The sequence below is a fragment of the Falco biarmicus genome, chromosome 11, assembly GCF_023638135.1.
Source record: "Falco biarmicus isolate bFalBia1 chromosome 11, bFalBia1.pri, whole genome shotgun sequence".
Taxonomy (NCBI): Eukaryota; Metazoa; Chordata; class Aves; order Falconiformes; family Falconidae; genus Falco; species Falco biarmicus.
Genome location: NC_079298.1, coordinates 1,550,583 through 1,570,877, shown reverse-complemented (window position 1 = coordinate 1,570,877; position 20,295 = coordinate 1,550,583). Strand labels below are relative to the sequence as shown.

Below are 20,295 nucleotides of genomic sequence, written 5' to 3'. Positions count from 1 at the left end.
CTGCATGTTCCATAGAAGGGAAGTCACCCACATCTTTAGATCTAACGGAAAGTAGGAAAGAAGCACCAAGTGCAAGGTTCTGCATGTGGGCTGGGGCAACACCAAGCACAAGCACAGGCTGGGCAGAGAACGGATGGAGAGCAGCCCTGAGGAGAAGGACTGTGGGGTGTTGGTGGATGAGAAGCTCAACTTGGCCCAGCAACGTGTGCTTGCAGCCCGGGAAGCCCAGGGCCGGGGCGGGTGGAAACTGGGCTGTAAATCCTGGGCCAGAGTTATTTCCTGCAGCTTAAGAAAACTGCGTGGGTCTGGTGATGTCTGGTCGCTGTTTTTAAACCCACACCCCCCCCAGTCGGTATTTCTAATAACAAAGGGTTAAAAGCCAGCAGGCAGTCCCCGCGGTGGCGCGCAGGCAGCAGGCAGGCAGGTGCCAGCGGAGCCCAGAGCCCCCAGCAGCATCAAGGGCAGCACCCACCGCCGCAGGCAGCGCGGCCGAGCAGAGCGGAGTGTCCGCAGCAGCGCGAGCCCCGCGCACCGCCCCCCCCGCGGGGCGCCCCCCCTCGCTGCCGCAGCCGCCCCGCAGGAACTGGGACGGGGTGCAAAGGAAGAGCGGCCGCCGGCCTGGGAACTGCTCCGCCGGGCAGCGGCCGCTGGGTGATACACGTGTCAGCGAGAACCGCTGGAACAGGAAGCAGCTGTTTCTTCCAGCTGTGACACACTCACCCCTGGTCATCGAGAACACGGAGAGAACACCGATGCGACACCCGTTGCCGTGCCAAAGCTCCATTTCTTGCAACATCGCTACACGTCTGACAAGGGAAGCCAGCTGGCAGCTGCTGCACATCTGTCACCGCCAGAAAGCACCCCCGCTTCCAAGGGGCGTCCACCAGCAGACGGAGATCTAGGAAGAAAAGGGAACGCTGAGTACACAGCAGGGCCCGGGTATGTTTCCCTCGGCAGCGTACAGAGCAACCGCATTTCTGTCGGGCACTACAAAATACGCTTCCAACGGCAGACTAGAACCTGATCACCTGAGGCCGACCCTGCCTGGGCAGGGGTACAACAGGGCACACACGGGAAACCACATCCCACCCTGCTCCCGGTAACAAGACTATCGGTAAAAACACCTTTATTACAGAAGGTGCTACTTATTTAAAATACCTTATTACAAAACATCTTATTACAAAAGTTATTTTTAAAAAAGTAGTATCTTGTTACAAACCATCTTATTACAGAAGTTACTACTGGTTAAGAAAGATCTTATTACAGAAGCTGTAAGGAAAGGTTTCGCCTCAGTTCATCTTACTGCCCGGTGCTCCCTTAGCACATCCCAGCCACAGCTGGGAGCTACACAAGCCGAGGCGGTCCTGACAGCTTCTCTGCTCCCTTCTCGTGCGTTTTGCTCAGGGCTGGCTCGTATGAACACGCATGAAGCCATTACATGGATGGTTTAGGTGCTCTTCCACATGGATCTCCTGAACACCACAAGTAGAGGATGTGCCCCCTTTATCCTTCAAACAGTATTTTAACATGAACACAAATGTATAGCTATTAAAAACTTAAGATCTGCTATCAACATAAGTACAATCTTCCTCTAAAAGTTTAAAAAATATTTTCAAGACATAATTAGAACAGAGTACTAGAATAATAAATAACTTATCATTACAGATACCATTAGCATCAAAAGGAAATTATTAAACCAGAAGAATTCCCCAGGAACGTAAAAGATCAGCAGCTGTGACATACATACACTTGCTGGTGAAACAGAGAGCTGGTTCAGGAAGGAAGAAGGTTTCCTGGTTAATCACTTAGAAAATTAGCTCATCTTTCCTTTAGCTGCTCTCCTGAAATCTCAGACCCATTCAGACCCAGAATCTTGCGACTTTCCAATGCTTTTGTTTCATACACGATCCCCAGTAAAGGGCCACGGTACGACTGCAAGCAAAGACAGCGAGAGCACCAACCACCACCTATGCCGAGCATACTGTAGCTCCCAACAACGTTAAATAGATAAATAAATAAGTGAAACAGATTCCTAACAGAGCACTAAAACCCATCTGCTTCCCAGTAAGGATGTCTCAAGAAAGTGTTTAAGGGTTCCTGTAAAGTTCAGACTTTCCAAATCTAAAGAATACAAACAGCTAAGGAATTACTTCATATTAATTACTCTGACCACTCGGTGCTTTATAACTTGACAGGTAGAAAATGTAATGAAAGAGGCCTACTGAACAATACCCTACCAAGTTAAAAAGAAAGCAAAAAATAGAGTGGTGTGGGGCTGGTTTTTTTGCTGGTTTTTTGTTGTTTTGTTTGGGGCTTTTTTGTGTGTGGTCTTTGGTGTTTTGTTGGGGTTTGTTGTTTTTTTTTTAAACACAGCTGAAATGATCCAAAGTGGCTGTTGTGGGCAAAGCTCCACGGCTGCTGGAGTCTGACAGGGGAATCCAGCTGGCAGCTGCTGCACATTTGTCACCCACTTCTCACTCTCTTATTTCATCCTCCAGAAAGCACCCCCGCTTCCGAGGTACATCCACCGGTAGACGGAGATCTAGGAAGAAAAGGGAATACCGAGTACGTATCAGTGCTTGGATATGTTTCCCTTGGCAGCATACAGAGCAATTGCATTTCTATCAGGTACTATAAAATATGCTTTCAATGTCAGACTATAACCTGATCACCTGAGGCCTACTGTTTAAAGAAACAGGAATTCTTCCAATTTTTCAAAAATTTAAATATAAAACCCCAAAGCAGATTATAAGAAAAGTGCTCCCCTTCTTCAGTATGTATTATTTAGAAATGCCTTTGCCACCATGGATACCAAAAGCCAAACATTAATTACTATAAGCCCCTGGCAGTATCTACAGAAAGGCCTGACCTGCTTGTGCCATATCCCTTTGTTCACCCAGAAAAGGCACAACTGCCTCAAAGCACACCACAGCCAGCACCAGGATCCCAGAAAAAAACTCGTGGCGTCACAGAGAGGACAGACAAGAGGCTCCTTTTTTGACAGTTACCTCGATCCACAGCAACACAGAGATACTTCCCACGTATGGCCAGATCTTGCAGGTCAAGAAAGTGAACAAGTACCCCGATAAAGTCACAACAGCGCTACCACTGCAAACATCACCCACAAGAAATTTAACCTCTAAACAAACACATTCACATCTTCCAGCCTCTGTTCGTTCTCTGTACTACAAAGTTCCTGCCCAATAGGCACCACTTTTGCACTTTCTGACACCTGCCTCCTGCCAAAGCAGACTCTGTTGGGAACACATCTTGAAAACGCATAGGGATGGAGAAATGAGGGGGCTTGTAACAATGCACCTCTAAATTATGGCAAGTTAAGACACAGGGTATGACACCCACTCATCCCAAAGAGCAGACTGCCAGGACAGGCAATTTGAAATGCCTTCAATGAATATATAATGACGTCAAGGTAATGGCAACTGAGCTGGAGCAAGCAGCTGCCACTCGGACTCCCGAGAGCAACTTCGCTTTGGGCTTCACACAGATGTTCAAGAGCTCAGGGCCAGGCCTGTCCCCACATTAACTCTTAACACCTTTGTAGGAAGAGATCTCACTGTGACCGGATAGGAAAACTAAATGAACATTAACAGTATTTTTGGCTGGAAGGTGCAGGAAACAGTTCAAGGGAACAGATGACAGCATGGGAGACCTTGCCTGAATGAAGATTTGCCCTTAGCAATTGCACCTAGAAATCTATTTACCTTGGAGGGAATGAGAGAGAACACACAGCGACACAACTGCAGCGGCATGGGAGTGGGTGGTAAATGTCTAGGGCACCTTGCAGCATAAAAAAGAAAAAAAGTCAGAGAAAGTCATCAGATTATTTGCAGGACTAGACGACTCACAGAAAATATATGGTCAGCCATCGAGAAAGAAAGATTTTTTGCTTAATGTCTCAGCATCAGCTTAAATGCTTCAATCCACAAGTAACAAATGCCCCCTGCTCCATTCTGAGATGCCTATTTCCAGAAAGACGGGCTGCAAACAAAAATTCCTCCCATCAGAATCTGGTCCTTCTCCCGTGCTCTTTTAGAAGAGGAAGCACAAGCCACAGATATTAGGTCCAGTACAGCTGTGCTCACTAGCTGAGTGTGCCTGTGGAGCACAATGCAGAGGAGATGGGGAAGGAGACTCAAAGTATTTACAGAGTTCCTCTTAATCCTTTGTGAAGTCCAAAAGGACTCCTGTTACAAGTGTGTATGCTGCCAACAAAAGCGGACAGATTTATTTCAAAACTCCCATTTTAACAGACAAGCTCAGCTAGAAAGTAGTGGGAAAAGCAGACGCATCATCAGCACCTTCAAATCTATGTCCTAAGAGTGAGCTTGGGGCTGAAAAAAAGCAGTCCCTGAAAGGTGACCTATTCCTTGCACCTCCGTGTGATAAACATGGCAGGAGCTAGAGCACCATACCCATCGCCTCTCAAGAAAAAGAGTGGGAAGGGAACAGATGGCACAGCCTGTAATCATTTGCAATGATGTATCTTAGCGCCGAGTTAAGTTCTGCACCCTTTGTAGCAGACTCTGGCTCCCGGGAGGACTCAGAAGTAGTTGAAGAGGAGGGTTCTTCACCCGCTGTGTAGTTAATCTGCATTAATGACATTAACTTACAAAAACCACAGTGGATGCTAAATGTTTGCACAGCTTCAAAAAGGGACTCTAAAAATCAACTGAAGGTTACTGAGGCCTTTTCTGCTTAATGGTACAGAAATGCCGAAGACACTGTTGGAGACAGGACAATGAACTAGAGACACCTTTCATCTAGATTCTGCTGGGCAGAATGTTCTTAAAACTGGTAAACTAGAATTTAGCTGAGAAGGCTGGTTAAATACATTGGTTTTCCATTTGAAGGAAGCAGATAACCCATCTCAGTGATTTATGGTGCTGCAGAGATGGGCTGGCAGCTACGGAGGGAAACCCTGGGGACGATGTTTTAGGGAAAGGACGCTTGTCTTTTCTTGCTACAGAACAGCTGTGAAATGCAAAGAAGTCCAGTCCACTCTTTGGAGGGAAGCAATGCCTTCTCCACAAAGGCGGGTTTGATTCTTGGTGCGTTTTTACAGATTAACAGCTCGGGTTGGGCTCAGAGCTGCTCCCAGTCACTGAAATGTACCACATTATATTGGCTCTCGCTGTGTGGTATCTAGAACTTGGTGTCACCACGTAACAAAGAAAAGTGATGTTAAAGAAAAGTGACATTAACATAGAAAAAAACAGCCTACTGAAATAGATGGAAGAAGAGCCTTTTTCACAGCAGGGTGCATGTATCAAAGTGCAGGCTCAGAAAACTTGCAAAGGAGTGCCCAAAGGAAAACAGGAAAACAGAGAGGACTCCATCACACTCAGAGGGCAAGTTGCCAAGAAACACCTGGAAATCATCGTGATGCATTTTAGCACAGAGAGATTAAAAAAGAAGTTGTTTCCAGAGTCTCACAGAGGACAGGAGGTGCTGACAGACAAAGGTGTAGTCAGAGCAGCAGAAGTCAGCTTGCACTTGAGCCTGCCTGCTTCAGGCTTACAGCTGACATGCAGCCGACAGGCTATGCCAGCTTGGAGGCTTCTATCATGCACCCAACTGACTTTGGGCTAGCTTGAGCCTGATCACGTTTGGCTCAGGTGTGCTGTCTATCTCTACCCTTAACACGCACACCAAGCCCCAAAGGTACAACAGTGGAAATGCAGACCTGGATGACCGTCACATTTCCCAGAGAGTAGACTATGCCAATCGTTGCTAATAAGCGTTAGCACAACAGTGTTTCATCCCTGTGGAACAATCCCATGGGAATGCTTTCCAACATGTTCCTGTACATAACTTTACAACTGGCACGTTAAGCAAATGTTTTGCTTCAGATATGAAAGCTGAGAAGGTTGCTAGTTATCTGTGATACCAGGAAGTAATTGAACAAGAACTCTTGATTATGTGTTTTAAACAAAAGCTTGTCTTTTTTCAAGGTGGCATCCCACCTTTTTTCTCAGCTTCCTGACAGAAAGACTTTATTCCTTACTTAAATGTTTGAAACTGATGGGCATTATGAGCTGAACTATTAACTAGCATCATGATCTGGAATCTAGAAACCACCCTTTGAAGTGAGCAACAGCTCTTCAAACCCCACCATCGGCTCTTTGATGAACAGCTGTGAGGGAAACAGCTTCTTAGAGACTTGCAGGCTGAACCAAATTCCCCTCTAGAATGGATCCCAAGTACTTTTTGTGTCCTCTTACGTCTCTCTAATCTGTGGACATTTAGGTTTTCCCTTCAGTTACTAGATTTGTGAAGTTTTTAGCCTCAGATACTCTGTGGCTTGTTTTTCTCATGTGCTTCAGGACACTACCAGACTGGTACAATGTGTTCAGTGATCTGAGACAAAGAGTTCAGACTTCTACACTAGCTTCATCAGTTTGGTGGGTTTTGCCCCTGGAACTTCCATAGTTACCTCATTACTCAGTGTTTCCTTCACAGCACTGTCGCCCTCCAGCGAACACGTCTATGGACTTAATCTCAATATTGTGACATCCAGGTTTCTGGCACAACTCCCAGAACTTCAAGTTTTATTTACTTACATAATTTATACCCTTGCCCACATCAGAGTAATTAGCATACATGTCTCTATTGAAGTGTGTTGATAAGTACACTAAGAGGTTGTACAAGTTTAGTATTTTAACGGAAGGAACAATGAAGTACTCACACGGCAGACAACAATTCTTCTACTCTCCCCTTTCTGTAATAGTTAGTTTCAGAGTAGCTGTCACCGTAATCTCTGAGAAAACGTAGAATCTTTCTTACCGAGAGAGTTGCCTGTGTCTGAACTGCGTCTTTTCCAGGAGAAAGATTTTACAGATGAATCTGTCTGTTCTACAGATTCGTTCACAGGCTCAGCTCCTGAAGTGAATTGTCTCTCTTCTGTCTCCGATGTCCTGGATTCACTTTTAACACTAGTATTCTCCTTAAAAAAACACAACACAACACCAAAAGAAATAAAACCAAAGATCACTCAATGTTATCTTATAATAAAACTAATATAAAACCAATAAAACAAAATAAAAGCTATTCTTCTCCACTCCAAAAGGGCATCTAACAGGTGGTGAACACTGCCTAGACAGTTGACATAGTAAGTGTTTTTAACTCAGAAGTAAGGTTGCTAAATTGAAACAACCTCTTACAAAACATCATATTAAGCAAAATATGAGATCAGAAAACTAGAATACACAAAGTTAGGGTACATGTCCCCACAGTCTGAACTTTTCCCTCAGTTATTAAAATAGCTAGAAGAAATATAGGTGCACTCATTCTTACCAGCACGTGTAATAATAACGACAGATCTAGCTCAACTTGACAGAGCTGTGTGATGCAGAACCACACGTGAACCACACATTTCTGGTTGGGAATCTCACCCCACCCCACACAGTCGTTAAGACGTTAAGTTACAACGTGTTGCTTGCTTTTTAGAGCCCTCTGCTGCTGCTCTACATGTATTTTGCAGGCAACCATTTGGCAAACTGGTACATTTCCATGATCATGTGGCAAAAACCTGTAGCTTAAAAAAAAAAAAAAAAAAAAGACCCGGACAACCAAGTTCTGTTTCATTTTCACTGAGGCAGTACAGGCCCAAAGTTAAGCACCTGGAATCTACCTTTAGACAGAAAAATTTTCACAGTATCACCTGTTCTAGAATAGTCATCTCTTCTGCAAATATCTTATACATCAATAACCTAAAGATGAATGACTGCTCAGAGCCTGCAATGTTTCCTTCTATTAAGGGGAAAAAAAGCTTTTGAAAACCATTATGTGTGAGTTTACAGAAGACAAGAGGTCACACCTGGTAATAAGATAGTCTTTCCAAAAATCATGCTCACCACCTTGAGTCTGTCATTACTCAATGTTGAGTATATAACAGGCTATGTGTATACGTATCAATAGAAACACACATACATTGCTTGACAAAGTTGTATAATAACATTCAAAAAGGCCTGTGCAAATACAGTAATGGAGTACTCCAGGGAGAACTAGTTCCCTCCCACACACCTCCTGCACTTGCTGGATACCCATTTGACTCAGTTTTTCCTCTTTGAAATGTGCTGTCTGGATGTATTGCTTTAGTACTGTTAACAAGGCCACGTGAAAAACACGTGGCTAGCAGTGCCTTTTGTCTGATGTCTGAACCACAACTCCTTCCCAGGCACAAAAACAAAGAAGGCAGGCAGGCTGTAGGTCACTACCTTCACCAGCTAGAATCCAAGTCTCACGAGTGATGATGACTTCTCTATTCCTGGTGACATTTCCATAATAGCAAGTTCTAGAAAAATCAGTGAGCAGCCTTCATCAAGTAGTGAGAGAAGGGAAGATTTCTCAGGTAAGCATTCTAAACCGGATATTCCACCGGACAACTGCTCTAGAAACAATTCTGCAAACTTCATTATTTAAAAAGAAGAGACTAATGAAAAGCAATACCAGGCAGGGGATGTAGATACCAAATTGCAGTGTTTGATAAAGAAAAAACAAGTAACATGCATATTGGGATAACCATTATCAAGAAACTGTTACTAGCACACGTGGTGAAAGTAGTCTAGACACTCTAACTAGCAGTTCTGCAAAGGACCTGGGGATGCTGCAGTGCCCAGTAAGGCTAACGACACCTTGGGCTACACCGGGACGAGCGTGGCCAGCAAACTGAGGAAATTTCATTCCCCCTCACTGGTGAACCTGTACTTCCAATGCTGTGTCCAATTTTAACCCTTACAGCTGCGTGTGTGGAAACTGAAGAGCAGTCATACTGCACAGCACCCCTTTCAGATTTCTTTTTATCACTGTGTTTATAGAATCTTACACACCAACTCTTCAGTAATCTAATGTAATAGGTAATAATACCATTTTCATCCTAACAGCATCAGCCTAGCCCACACAAGTCTGGTTCCCAAGCTATCCCTTTTTTTTATTGTTCGGTCTTTTAAGCGAACATGTTTCTGACCATGGATTCACCGCACCTGTGGACAGGCCTTCCACTCAGGTCTGATACTTCTGCAGCTTCAGAGTCCAAAACATTGTTTGGCAGAGAATCAAGCAAAGCTACCAAAGCTGACAGACGTGAAAGTTTTGCCTTTTCACTTCAGTTACTGAAAAACGCCAAAACTGCTGCATCTCACTACTTACACGACTTACGAGACACTGACTGGACTATACCTATACCCAGCTGGAACCATGATGGGAAGCTGAGGTACTAAAATTAGCAACTCGCATGAACGGGGTTTGCTGGATTCACCTTCCCCAAAGAAAGCAAGCGTTTCAGCCTTCACATAGGTATGCTGCCAAGGAGACTGAACGAAATCAGAGGCAAATTCCTCTTGATCAAGCATTACAGAAATGTTCTATTTCCACTTTAAGAAGAAAATAAAACATTTCTTAGGAGTAGGAGTGGAATAAGAGGTGCCCATAGAAGGCCAAAGCCTCTAAAAGTCTAGGACAGAAATTCACTGAGGCTGAGAGGACAACGCTGGATCTGAACTGTTGAATGTACTAACTCTTTTCATGTAAAGAGCTGCTCTTTAATTTGCTGTCTTTTAGGAAATCGGGAAAACAGAATAAAGCAGGTTTCTACTAAACTGTTACTTCTACAAGGAAGACAGTTCAAGGCTCAGTGCTGGTCACAAGATAATTAAATGCTGGGAAATACTGTGAACGAAACAGAAAACAAAACAGTACCAGCTTGGTCAAAAGGTCCCGTATGCTAAAACCGACAGTTTCAAGGGCTGACTTCAGTCCACAGAGCAGAAACCCAAGATGAAGTACACAGCATCATCGCAAGTCTTCCGGCTGAAAGTAGCTGGAATGTGTAAGCAGGAATGCCCTGCTCTGTTTGCGCTCCTTGTTCTTGCTCTTCCCTACACATCAGGTTACAGTTGTTGTTTTGAGACTTGACGCTGGGCAAGACAAACCTTTGATCTGACCCAGCAGAGCTGTTCTGATGCTCTTGTATGAACAGTGGAGGAATTTGCTCCCCCTCTGCTTGTGTAGAGAGGAATAGAGCGGTCTTCTGTGCACGCCCACTATTCTGTCATAAGCTTGCTCTAAAACACATGGTACCAACAGCCACTGAAAGCCTGAGTGCTTCCAGATTCAGGGATGAGGAAGAAAACTGTGCTGGAGCCTGATGTGAGGAGTACAGGCACCGAAGCCTCCTCTGGAGAGTTCTGCACCTGCCATGACCCCAGGCTCTGGACAAGTAGGGTGTTAAAGTTAACCTTCCCTCTCCCGACTTTGGGAGGAGGAGACTAGTTGAAGAGTAGTTCTAACAGAAAGAGGGAATCTGTCAAACAAAACGCTGAACAGTCCCTGAATTGCTTTTCAATTGCTCAAAAAATGAGGCCAGTTATTTAACCCGTTACAGTCCAGGACCAACATCAGGATTCTCACAAATATACAAAACCTCCCTCCCAAACAACTACGTGGTTCGTGTGCTTAATTCCCCCAGTTCTTGACAAGGAAGTTCGGGTCACGGACTCCAAAGGCCTTCAACAAGGGACAACCTATCATTCTAAAAATGCAGTTCCAAAATTCTAAAACTGACAACATTTAAAGTGCGGTCAACACTTAATATAATGAGTGGGCACCAATTAAGGAGTGCTGCCAACTCTATGCACTAGCACAGGGATGTGCTCTTCCCTACACGGTACTGAGCAGAAGGTCTAGTCTAGGCTTGAGCTATGCAGAGGCTTGATCAGGATACACACCCCTTTCTAGAAAGATACCCAAGAGGAAGATACTAATCTTTATAACGCTGAAAGCAACAACGGGAGGTTTGCGCCAGCTGATGATTTCCGATCTAGAAACTTCAGTGAAGGCGTCAAGCTACCGACAGAACAATAAGACAGTAGCTTCAATGCACACACAAAAATGAGATTGAGTGCCTACATGCAAGGTAGGTCTCATGCAGCAGAAACAGATGCAGTCAATCTCCTGAGCTTACCTTGTTTTCAAAACAAAACAAAACAAAAAGCAGAGCACGCATTTGCTGCCTTAACAGAGTAACATCTAGAATGCCCCTCACCCCTCATGAGACTTACAATTTTACATACCGGGAAGACCAGGTACAGGTAGACCGAAGTACAATTACAACTTGTTGTACACCACAAAGTATAAACCAATGAAGATGCTTTATACCAGTCAAATGTCAATAAACTATACTTTCCACAGAAAACAGAACTTACAACTATTTATCAGAAACAATCTAACCGTTTATCTAAATTTAAGCAAAAATCTGCCTCCAGCAGCAATTCTCAAAATACTCTTCTTTGTTGGAGATTAAAGATGGTATGTTACAACCTAAAAAAGCATCCACTTCATCACCACGAATACACCTGCACTACGCATGTTTCCCATGCAAATGAGCACCCTAACTTGGCCAACAGGCTGACACATGTCATGCTCATTAACATGGGAAACATGGGATACTTTTTCATTCCGTCTTTTTATATCTTGTTTTACCAAGCAAACCCTTCACTGTACATTAAAAGCTTAATTAAAGAAGCCTTCAGTTCTTAAGCAGGCAAGAATATTGAAAAGCTACCGGTCCAGACCCTAGCATTACTATCAAATATAGTTAGCTCAAGAAAGATGTTGGTTTACCTCCCCTTACCTGCTCTGGACTGAACAATTCTTCCTGAAAAAACATGAGGGAGAACTCAGCTGGGCGGTGATCTGGTTCTTTGCTCCGTTTTTCATCTGCTTCCTGTGTGGTCAGAAGTTCTTGTAGTATTTTAGCAGCAGCAGCAGTTTCTATAGACAGAGTGGGATCGGCAGCACAAAGAATGTCAGAAGGCTGTAATGGAGACAAATTCAGTGCTCCATCTGCTTCCACCAGAAATGATGTGTCTGAAGTTACAGAGTGAGACATTCCAGCTGGCCTTCCTCAGTTGAAGGTGGTGCGTAACTATTAACAGGCGGTGCCTGATTTCCATTAAACTCCAGGATCGAATACTGGCTCTCTACAGGTGCCACTCCCACCTTTTCAGCTTTGCATGATGAATGCACCTCAGCGGCAACCTGAAACGTGGCTTCAAGACTGACTTCTGCCTTCTTGTTTTCTTCAGATATATTACATAGCCAGTCAGACGGCATCAGTTCAGCTTCATAAGATGACTGTATTGGAGGATTCTGGAAAAAACAAAATACAGTGAACTTGTGTATCAAAAAATTACCATGACAGGATGTGTATTGATTCTGTTTATCCATTTATCCAAAAGCTTGAAAGATTGTCCGTTATTCTCAGTTTAATAGCAAGTTTAACCAGAAGAAAAAAGAAAAAAGCTACTGCTTTGTCTTGGTTTTCATTAACCACCTTACTCTTGGCACGCTTCCTTTCTTCTATTCATGGTCTATCCTGGAGAGAAGGTTACTTACTAGGAGCTGGTGTATGCCTGCAGATGCATTGTCTGCACACCCTTTGCACCGCAGGTGTTAAATATACCCAAGCATTCAAATCAGAGACTTCTGGTCTTAGTAGGACCTGTGGGGGTACACTAGAACCACCCTCTTCACGTGCCACATACGTAATAGAAAATGAGAGAGAAAATCCACCCGCCTTCAGTTCCTTCTAAAACTCAAGCATTCCTGTTGTTGTAGTATAAAAAAATCAGTATAAACCACATCATTTTTAAGCAAAAGAAAAAGGTCCACATGCTGTAAATGTGCATATGGACAACACAACTTGAGGAACTCACCGCTTCTTAACCAATAATACCATTTTCCTCCTCAAGTGATTGTCCATAGGCACATCTACACAAGGGGTGCCCCCCAGGAACGCCCCAGTCCCAGGATGAGTGGGAGTTCAAATACCGGTGAAAGCAAATACTGCAAAACTGCCCTGCCTGTCACAGCCTCACATCTGGACTCTCCGGTCATGACAGTGTCCCACAGAGGCACAACCCAAAGTCTGCATCGATCTGCATAAAAACCCGACAGAATTTCAGGTCAGAAACACTTCTTGTAGAACCTACAGAGACTGCCTTTGCCATCACAGATCAGGTCTGAACACTACTAAAATTTTTCACTGTAATGACATCACAGGACGACAGGACACAATCAGCAATCCAGTGATGATTTTTTTAGTAGCATTCCTATATATCGAATAACCTTTAAAACAGAATGAAGACAATGAAAGAGTTTTTCCAAAGCAGCAAGTCCTACCCAAGTGAAATGATAGATGACATTTTAACAGCCAGTGTCTGTACTGCTACTTCTTCTGGAGGTGACTCAGTCAAAGGACACTAGAAGGGTCATTTCTTCTGACAAATACAAGTCATACAATGATGTTGAACAGAAACTCAGGTCTATTTAAAATACAGCCTTCTTTTGGAAGAGATCCAGTATGAAGGAGTAGTCCTTAGTGCCTGACTATCCTTAGACCTTTTAGCTGAGGTCATGGTTAATGAAAAGCTACTTCCAGAGACGAGTAAATTAGAGAACAGGAAGCTACAGGATCACCTACTAGGAAAGCCGTATCAGATCAAATGCCAGTGAAGGACTTGGTCTCTCCCTGATGGAGATACCACAAAGAGATGAGATCCTGTCTCCTGGGTGTGTGAAGTCAAGTCCTAGCGTGGATTCGTGTAGATGTGCCAGTTTGCAGATAGCCACAAACTGTGGAGGGTGGGGGGAAACGGAGGGGGAAATAAAACCTGGAATTTGAGAAATTTAGGTTTAGTTAAGCAAAATCTTTTCATTAAAGGCTAAGCCACCTTTATGTTTTTATGAGATAGGTTCAAACATTATTCCTCTCATTTGATTTTTTTTTCAGTTCTATTTTTTTAAAATGTTAATAAGGTGTTTCATTTCTGTTGCATTGCTTGTTTAGTGTCATAAGTAGTCAGGATTCTAAGTAAGATCTGGATTACCAAACCATCCAGGAATAAGATCATCCCTGCCAAAAACCAACCAACCAACCCACCCATACTGAAGCTTTTTCTGCCCCTTCTTAGGGGACCTCAGCTTGAAGCTGTTATAGCACATATTGTCCTCTTGGATGCACTACAGGATCTCGTGTGTATTTCCAACAGGAGAAAGGGGCCACACAAAGCTACAATTTAAATCCTTTTAGTTCACCTGGAGAAGGATGGGGGAGGCAGCAATGAAACAAGGAAAACCGATAAAAGATTGAGAAGTCAGGGCCTGAAAGACTAATAGCTTGCTGGTCATTCAAGCTCAAGAGGAAAAATGGTCTAACTTAGCAGAAGTGGTGAAAGAGAAGACGGGCATTTCACTTACAAGATTAGCGTAGCGTGTGCAGGAATTAAAGCACAACCACACCTTTTCAGGGACCGCTAGGACTACACAAATCTGGCTTGAGTGCTTGGGCAATCGGAATTAGTTCAGACTTGATTTCTTTTTGAAATAACATGGCTGATTATCATTCCTTATTACAAATAAAAGCAAACTACTTAGGACTGCTTTTAAGGTCAGAAAGTTCTTCTTTTTTCTTGCACGTTTATTTCTTCCATTTCCCGTTACCTCTTGCTTCAGTTCCACAAGGAAATACCGACAGCTTAATAACCACGGTAATAGCAATAATCAAACGGCAGGGCTGCTATTAAAAAAAAAACAAAACGAGGTGGGGGCAGGGAAAAAAAAAAAAAAAAATCGCTGAAATCCCATATGTAGCCTCAGTTCACATCTATGATAAAGCAGCGGGGAAGTATTGAGCTAATGGTTGTGAGCTGCCAGCACTGCTGTTGCAGAAGATAGCAGGAGGTCTCTCAAAAGACTCATTCCTACCCAAGGATACTGATTCATCACACTAATCCAAACCCCACTTAAGAGAACCCAAATGAAAAAATGGGTAAGAAGTTGTACCTGAGCTCCCTGTTTTGTAACCAACCGTGATGAGAGTGTAATACAAACCTCTGAAACCCCGATTTCAGAAACCTGGTGAGATACACCATCATCAGCCACCATGTCTGGGTATAACCACCTATGTCCCCTTGCCATTCCATGCAGTAATTCTCTGTAGCTTTTCCTGGAGAGCAAACTGCAGCCAACCAACCAGTTAGTTACCGGCCTGGTCTGCCCATGTTCCAGTCAGGGTCACCTAACACTTTCAGCAGCTCAGGTGCGTACTGTACAAGCCCAGCAGCTGGCCCCCAAGACCCAGAAACTCCACCTGTCTTAAATCTCTCCTAAACTTAAAAGTGATGCTCTCTGCAAGACCCAGTAAGAACAGCACAAGGTTAGGCTTCCTTGTCCAAGAGTGCCCGCTTTTCCTTCTGAGACCACAAAGCACCGTCTGGATCCAACAGAAACGGGGCTGGTAACCAGCTTGCTGACTACTAGTGTGCCGATACGGTTCGCTGTCTTCGGGACTGGTCCAGCAGTTTCGTATAGGCTTTGCCACTCCTACCTAGCAGCACACAGCGTGACCAAACAGCCTAAAACGCCCCGCAAACCACACTTCAACAGCATCGCACTGAATTCCTGCAACTGGTAGAAGGTATCGAGTGGAACGATAGGAAATATACCATGCAATAGTTCTATTTTTTGTGAAGAACAATAAAAATGCTTAGTCAGCCAGGGCTGATAAATTTTACCGCTTTTGAGGATTTGTGCAAGTGGTTACTGATGGATGATCAATACGCCAGCCGGGCAGGATGCTCAATACTGCAGCTTGCCACATCGCCCAGCAGAAGTTTGGGGAAGTATATGCCCCAGAACACACAAAAGGCAAACTGATTATTCCCCACAGCTCAGCAAGAACCGCAGGCAAACTGCTGTCTTCTGTACCACCTGCACAGCCTGTCACCACGTTCCAGGAGAAATGACCTAGGCTATGCTAAGACTCGGAAATCTCAAGAAGTCCCGTTGATCCACGCGGTACGATAGCTGTGTTACCCTGCTCAGAGACAGCCGGTTACTGACCTGGTGGAACTGATACAGGGCACTGCTTGCCTTTGGCCTTCTGTCTGCCCAGATGCTTGGCAGCTTTTTGCTGGGGGTTTCCAGGAAACAAAGCAACCACTAGCAAGTGGCCTAAAGCTCTTCTGACTCCACACACTGCCCATGGACTCGCTTCTCCAAACAACTGATTTTTACTAGACCCTTCGGACACTGTATATTATCCTTCAATCTAGCCACAACACCACCTCTGACAACTCCTTTGGAATGATTTACTATCCCATGGATCTCGGCCTTCCGAGATAAGCTATTTAATTGTGACTGCCCATCGCTCAGATGGATCCTCATGTCCTGGATGAAAAAAGCAGCTCACAATGAAAGTGAGAGGACAAAGATGCACTGTGCGAAAAATAAATACTACAATATCGACGGCATGACTGGCTGTTGGCTATTTATAGCCTTACACTAACGTGTTACCCTGGCCATAACCTGCCCATCTTGGATAAGCTTATTTTTTAAAAGAAGTCACGAATAAAAGAGAAAGGTTGATATTTGCAAGACAGGAAACTGGATGATCAAGCTTGGGTAGGTCAACCCTTTTTCAACACGCATAAGCATAACTTGCTTCGCTTGTCCTCTGTGAGGGGGAAAAAAGTATATGCGTTATGCTGTAATAGAAAAGGAAGCTCTTGCATTTTTACTTCAGATCTTCTGATATCTGATAAGCCAGGCCCTCCAAATAAGGCGCAGTTTCCACTAAAATTACATAAAGCATTTACAAGAAGTACTGGAGTTATCTTTAATAAGAGATCTCTGAGGTGGGGCCCATTCCACAAAGTCACCTTAGTTTTCCTCGTTCATCAAATCAAACTCAGGACTGCAGGAAGCTGTCCGGGACAAAGAAGTGGAGCTGCTTCTCAGTATTTTCATAATATTAAAGAATCTCTTTTTGTCCAGGCAAGAACATTCTTCAAATACAAATGCAGGCTCATTAACTAAAAGTGATTCTGGTGAAGTCAAGCAAAAACACTCCACTGATGAGGACACCCACTATGCTGCTACCCTGAAACCTAACCTGAATTACAAAACTACCCGTTTAACATTCAGTGGTTCTTTGAAATAGGTATTTGTAAACCACATCACTTTCACTTCATCAAGCAGATCAGTTTTCAAATTTATATCCTTAATTTCACAAGTGTATAAACCTGCAGTTCATTCATACAATCTCCTTCTCTTTCACCTCCTTTCAGTAGGCTACGCTCACCTGGAGAAAGCTGTCGTGGGTGCACGCTGAAGCAGTAGGACCAGCACAGCCAGCCAGAGGATCTGTGTGGGCTGCTGCTGAACAACTCTGCGGTGTGGCTGCAAGAATTCAAACACAGCTATCAGACTGCCGGAACTTGTGTCTGGTGTGCAGTTCTATTGCTTACTTCGATTAAACATTTCAATAATCACACAGTAAACGACATTCCAGAAATTTATTGTTACCTCCCAAGTCATTTTAAGACCAATTTCTTAACCTTAAAAATATTTAAGATATGTATAGATGTATTAAAAATATATATTGTAAAATTGGTAACACACACACATACATGCAGAAACCTCATAATCAGAGTCTTTTGTGTCTTAGTATCACCTCTCTGATTTGGCTGCTTGAGTTTCTTGTCACAATACACCACAGAAAGCGTATTCACATAGCTGAGCCTAGGTGTTCATACACACTTGTGACCATGTGAATTTTAAGACTTACAAAGAAAATGAATTATCTTAACCAAGAGTGTATCATTCCGAAGAATATCATGACTACTCCTAAACTACCACTCACCAGAAAGGTCTTCATAGGTAAATGAACCCTACAGCCACAGATGCATTCAAAAGGCGCGACTGGACTTGCACTGTCAGGTGGCACCAATAACTAATATTTCTCACATGGTCTCCATGACTGATTTTTCATTATTAGACACTCTCGGATAATAAAGCTTCAATGCATTTCTTTGACGCGATTCTACTACTGTCAAAGGTTTTGCAGATAGTTGAAAGTAAACAGAACTAAATCCTTAAACTAATTATGGTCTAAGGCTAGTGGGGAAAAAAAGACTTAGATGAGCATATTTTATGTTACTGACTTTTCAATAAGAATCATAATGAAAAACCAGGGAAATCTTTTTGTCACGGAAGTTAACAAACAAGTTTGAATACACACAAAAAGAAATCTTTTGACAAAGTTCTACTTTGATTTCATTTAATGGGACTTCAAAAGTGAAATGAAGAGAGTCAAGAATAAGATTGAACATACATTCTTTAGTTCTCTCACTTACTAAATACATATCTTAAGGTTAACTATCACTTTCCAAACAAACTAATCTTGCTGCTGTGCTTTCATGATGAAGGAAACCAGACTTTTTCATGTGGACATTTGAAGAAACACGCTTTCAGCATTCTGTATGTTATAATATATAGAAGAAAGGATAGCAGAGAGATTAAGAGATACACAGGCACAGAAGTAAAACCGCTGAGACAGTCCTAGAGTGACAGTGAAAATTAAAAGATTTATCATACTCCAGTGAAATGTCACTTACACTCTCAGAAACGCTAATTAATTCACTGGAGGTTTCAAACGCCTCAGATTCCCTAAGTTTCTGTATTTTAGTTTTGATTACACCTTGCAAAATTTGGTATGTTTTCACTGCGTTCTCGCACCCACCTCCCACCCGAGAAGATTCTACCTGAGCAACATAGCCAAGTTATCCTTTAAACTTAAAGCAACGAGCGTCATCCAGTGAGAGAGATCTCCATATTCATGTCTAAATCTACGCTGGTCTCCCTCAGCTCCCCTACAGGCAGTACTTCAAAACAGGCACTTCCAGGACACCAGTAATCTTACCCCAAGACAAACTCTAAACCGAGCTACGTGAAATCGCACCCGAGACGCCCCTTTCCTTCCCTTGACTACGGGAGAGGGCTGGGGCCTTAGCTGAGACAGAGACAACTACAATTCATCATGATGAGTTTCAGCCTATGCTCTGTAACCAATAGAAACGCAAAGCGGGGACCACCTCCCACCTTAATTAAGCAAGTATTCTGGATGAGGCTTGGAGCTACCTGGTCTAATAGAAGGTGTCCCTGCCCATGGCAGGGGGGTGGGAACTTGCTGATCTTTAAGGTCCCTTCCAACCCAAACCATTCTATGGCTCTCAGGACACCTGCTCCTGGGAGAAGACTTGATAGTTAGCAGCTGGTAAGGCAGGCTCCACACTCTGGCCACCACAGAAATCTTTGCATAAGGAGCACAAGGCAAGGAGCACGTGGCAGAAGTTGCCTGTCTCTTAAACATTTAAGTGTGTCTACAAGAAATGCCCAGCTCCTCAGAACCCTTCCTTGACAAAAATGACGTTACAGAAACTGTTGATTATTGTCCGAAATGTTCTCAGCAGAGGTCTCAGAAGACATGCACAAAAGATGTAATGATTTCACTGTGTAGGATTTCTAAACAGGGATAGATAGCTGTCTTTGTGAAGGTGCGGCTGCCAAAGGAGGAGCAGGCAGAAGGAAAGAATAACAACTGAGCTTTAGTTTGTTCAAGGAAAGAGTCACTGTTCTGAATTTCAGAAGTTTTAGGGAAACTAAAAAAAAACACCACAAACCCACAACAAATACACCACCACTCCCCAGAAAATACCCTATCATGTGATTTTTCCCATTCAAGGTAAGGGCAAGGAAAAGAACAGTAATTTGCTTCAACTCCTCTTCTGAAGAATAAAAACACTTCAGTGAGACTGATTTACTTTGCAATTGAGTGATTAAGTGAGACTGACAATTGTGGCAGAAATAATTTAGAAAAAAGAAAGGAGCCAAGACTTTTGTACTTTCTAGTTTTCAGTGCATAAAAAAATACAACATAAAGAAGCTAAGCAAGAAAAAAAATGTAGATACAAAAATAGTATGAGCAGAATGAAATATTCTACACCAGGAGTCCTCAAACTACGGCCCACGGGCCGGATATGGCCCCCCAGGGTCCTCAATCCAGCCCCCCCTATTTACAGAACACCCACACCACCACCACCCCACCGGGGGTTGGAGGGGGAAACCAAGCAGACACAGATGACTTCCTGCCATCTAATCCGCGCGCCGGCCCCCTGTTTATAAAGTTTGAGGACCCCTGTTCTGCACAATACTTTTGACTGATCTTTGAGTTTAAAACCTTAACCTGGAAAAACATGAGACCAAGGCCTAGGATACTACTTCTTAACAAGGTCTCAGTGCTTTAATATCATTGTCCAAGTTTTGCTTAATTAAAAAAACAAAAATGAAAGTTAGCCTCACACCGACTAGTATTGGACAAATATTCTTCTCCTCGCCCTTTCACCTCAACAGAAAGGCTATCCAGAAAATCACCAG

General features: G+C 43.5%; 1 protein-coding gene across 1 annotated transcript in view; it reads right to left on the bottom strand.

The window, feature by feature from the left end:
• LOC130157025 (heat shock factor protein 5-like) overlaps positions 1-20,295 on the bottom strand; it is a 28,091-nt gene that overhangs the window by 3,065 nt on the left and 4,731 nt on the right. The window contains 5 exon segments of the mRNA XM_056356175.1: positions 721-898; positions 1,748-2,542; positions 6,805-6,964; positions 11,651-12,168; positions 17,162-17,259. Coding sequence (XP_056212150.1) covers positions 11,893-12,168; positions 17,162-17,259 — 374 coding nt within the window. The 3' untranslated portion in view covers positions 721-898; positions 1,748-2,542; positions 6,805-6,964; positions 11,651-11,892.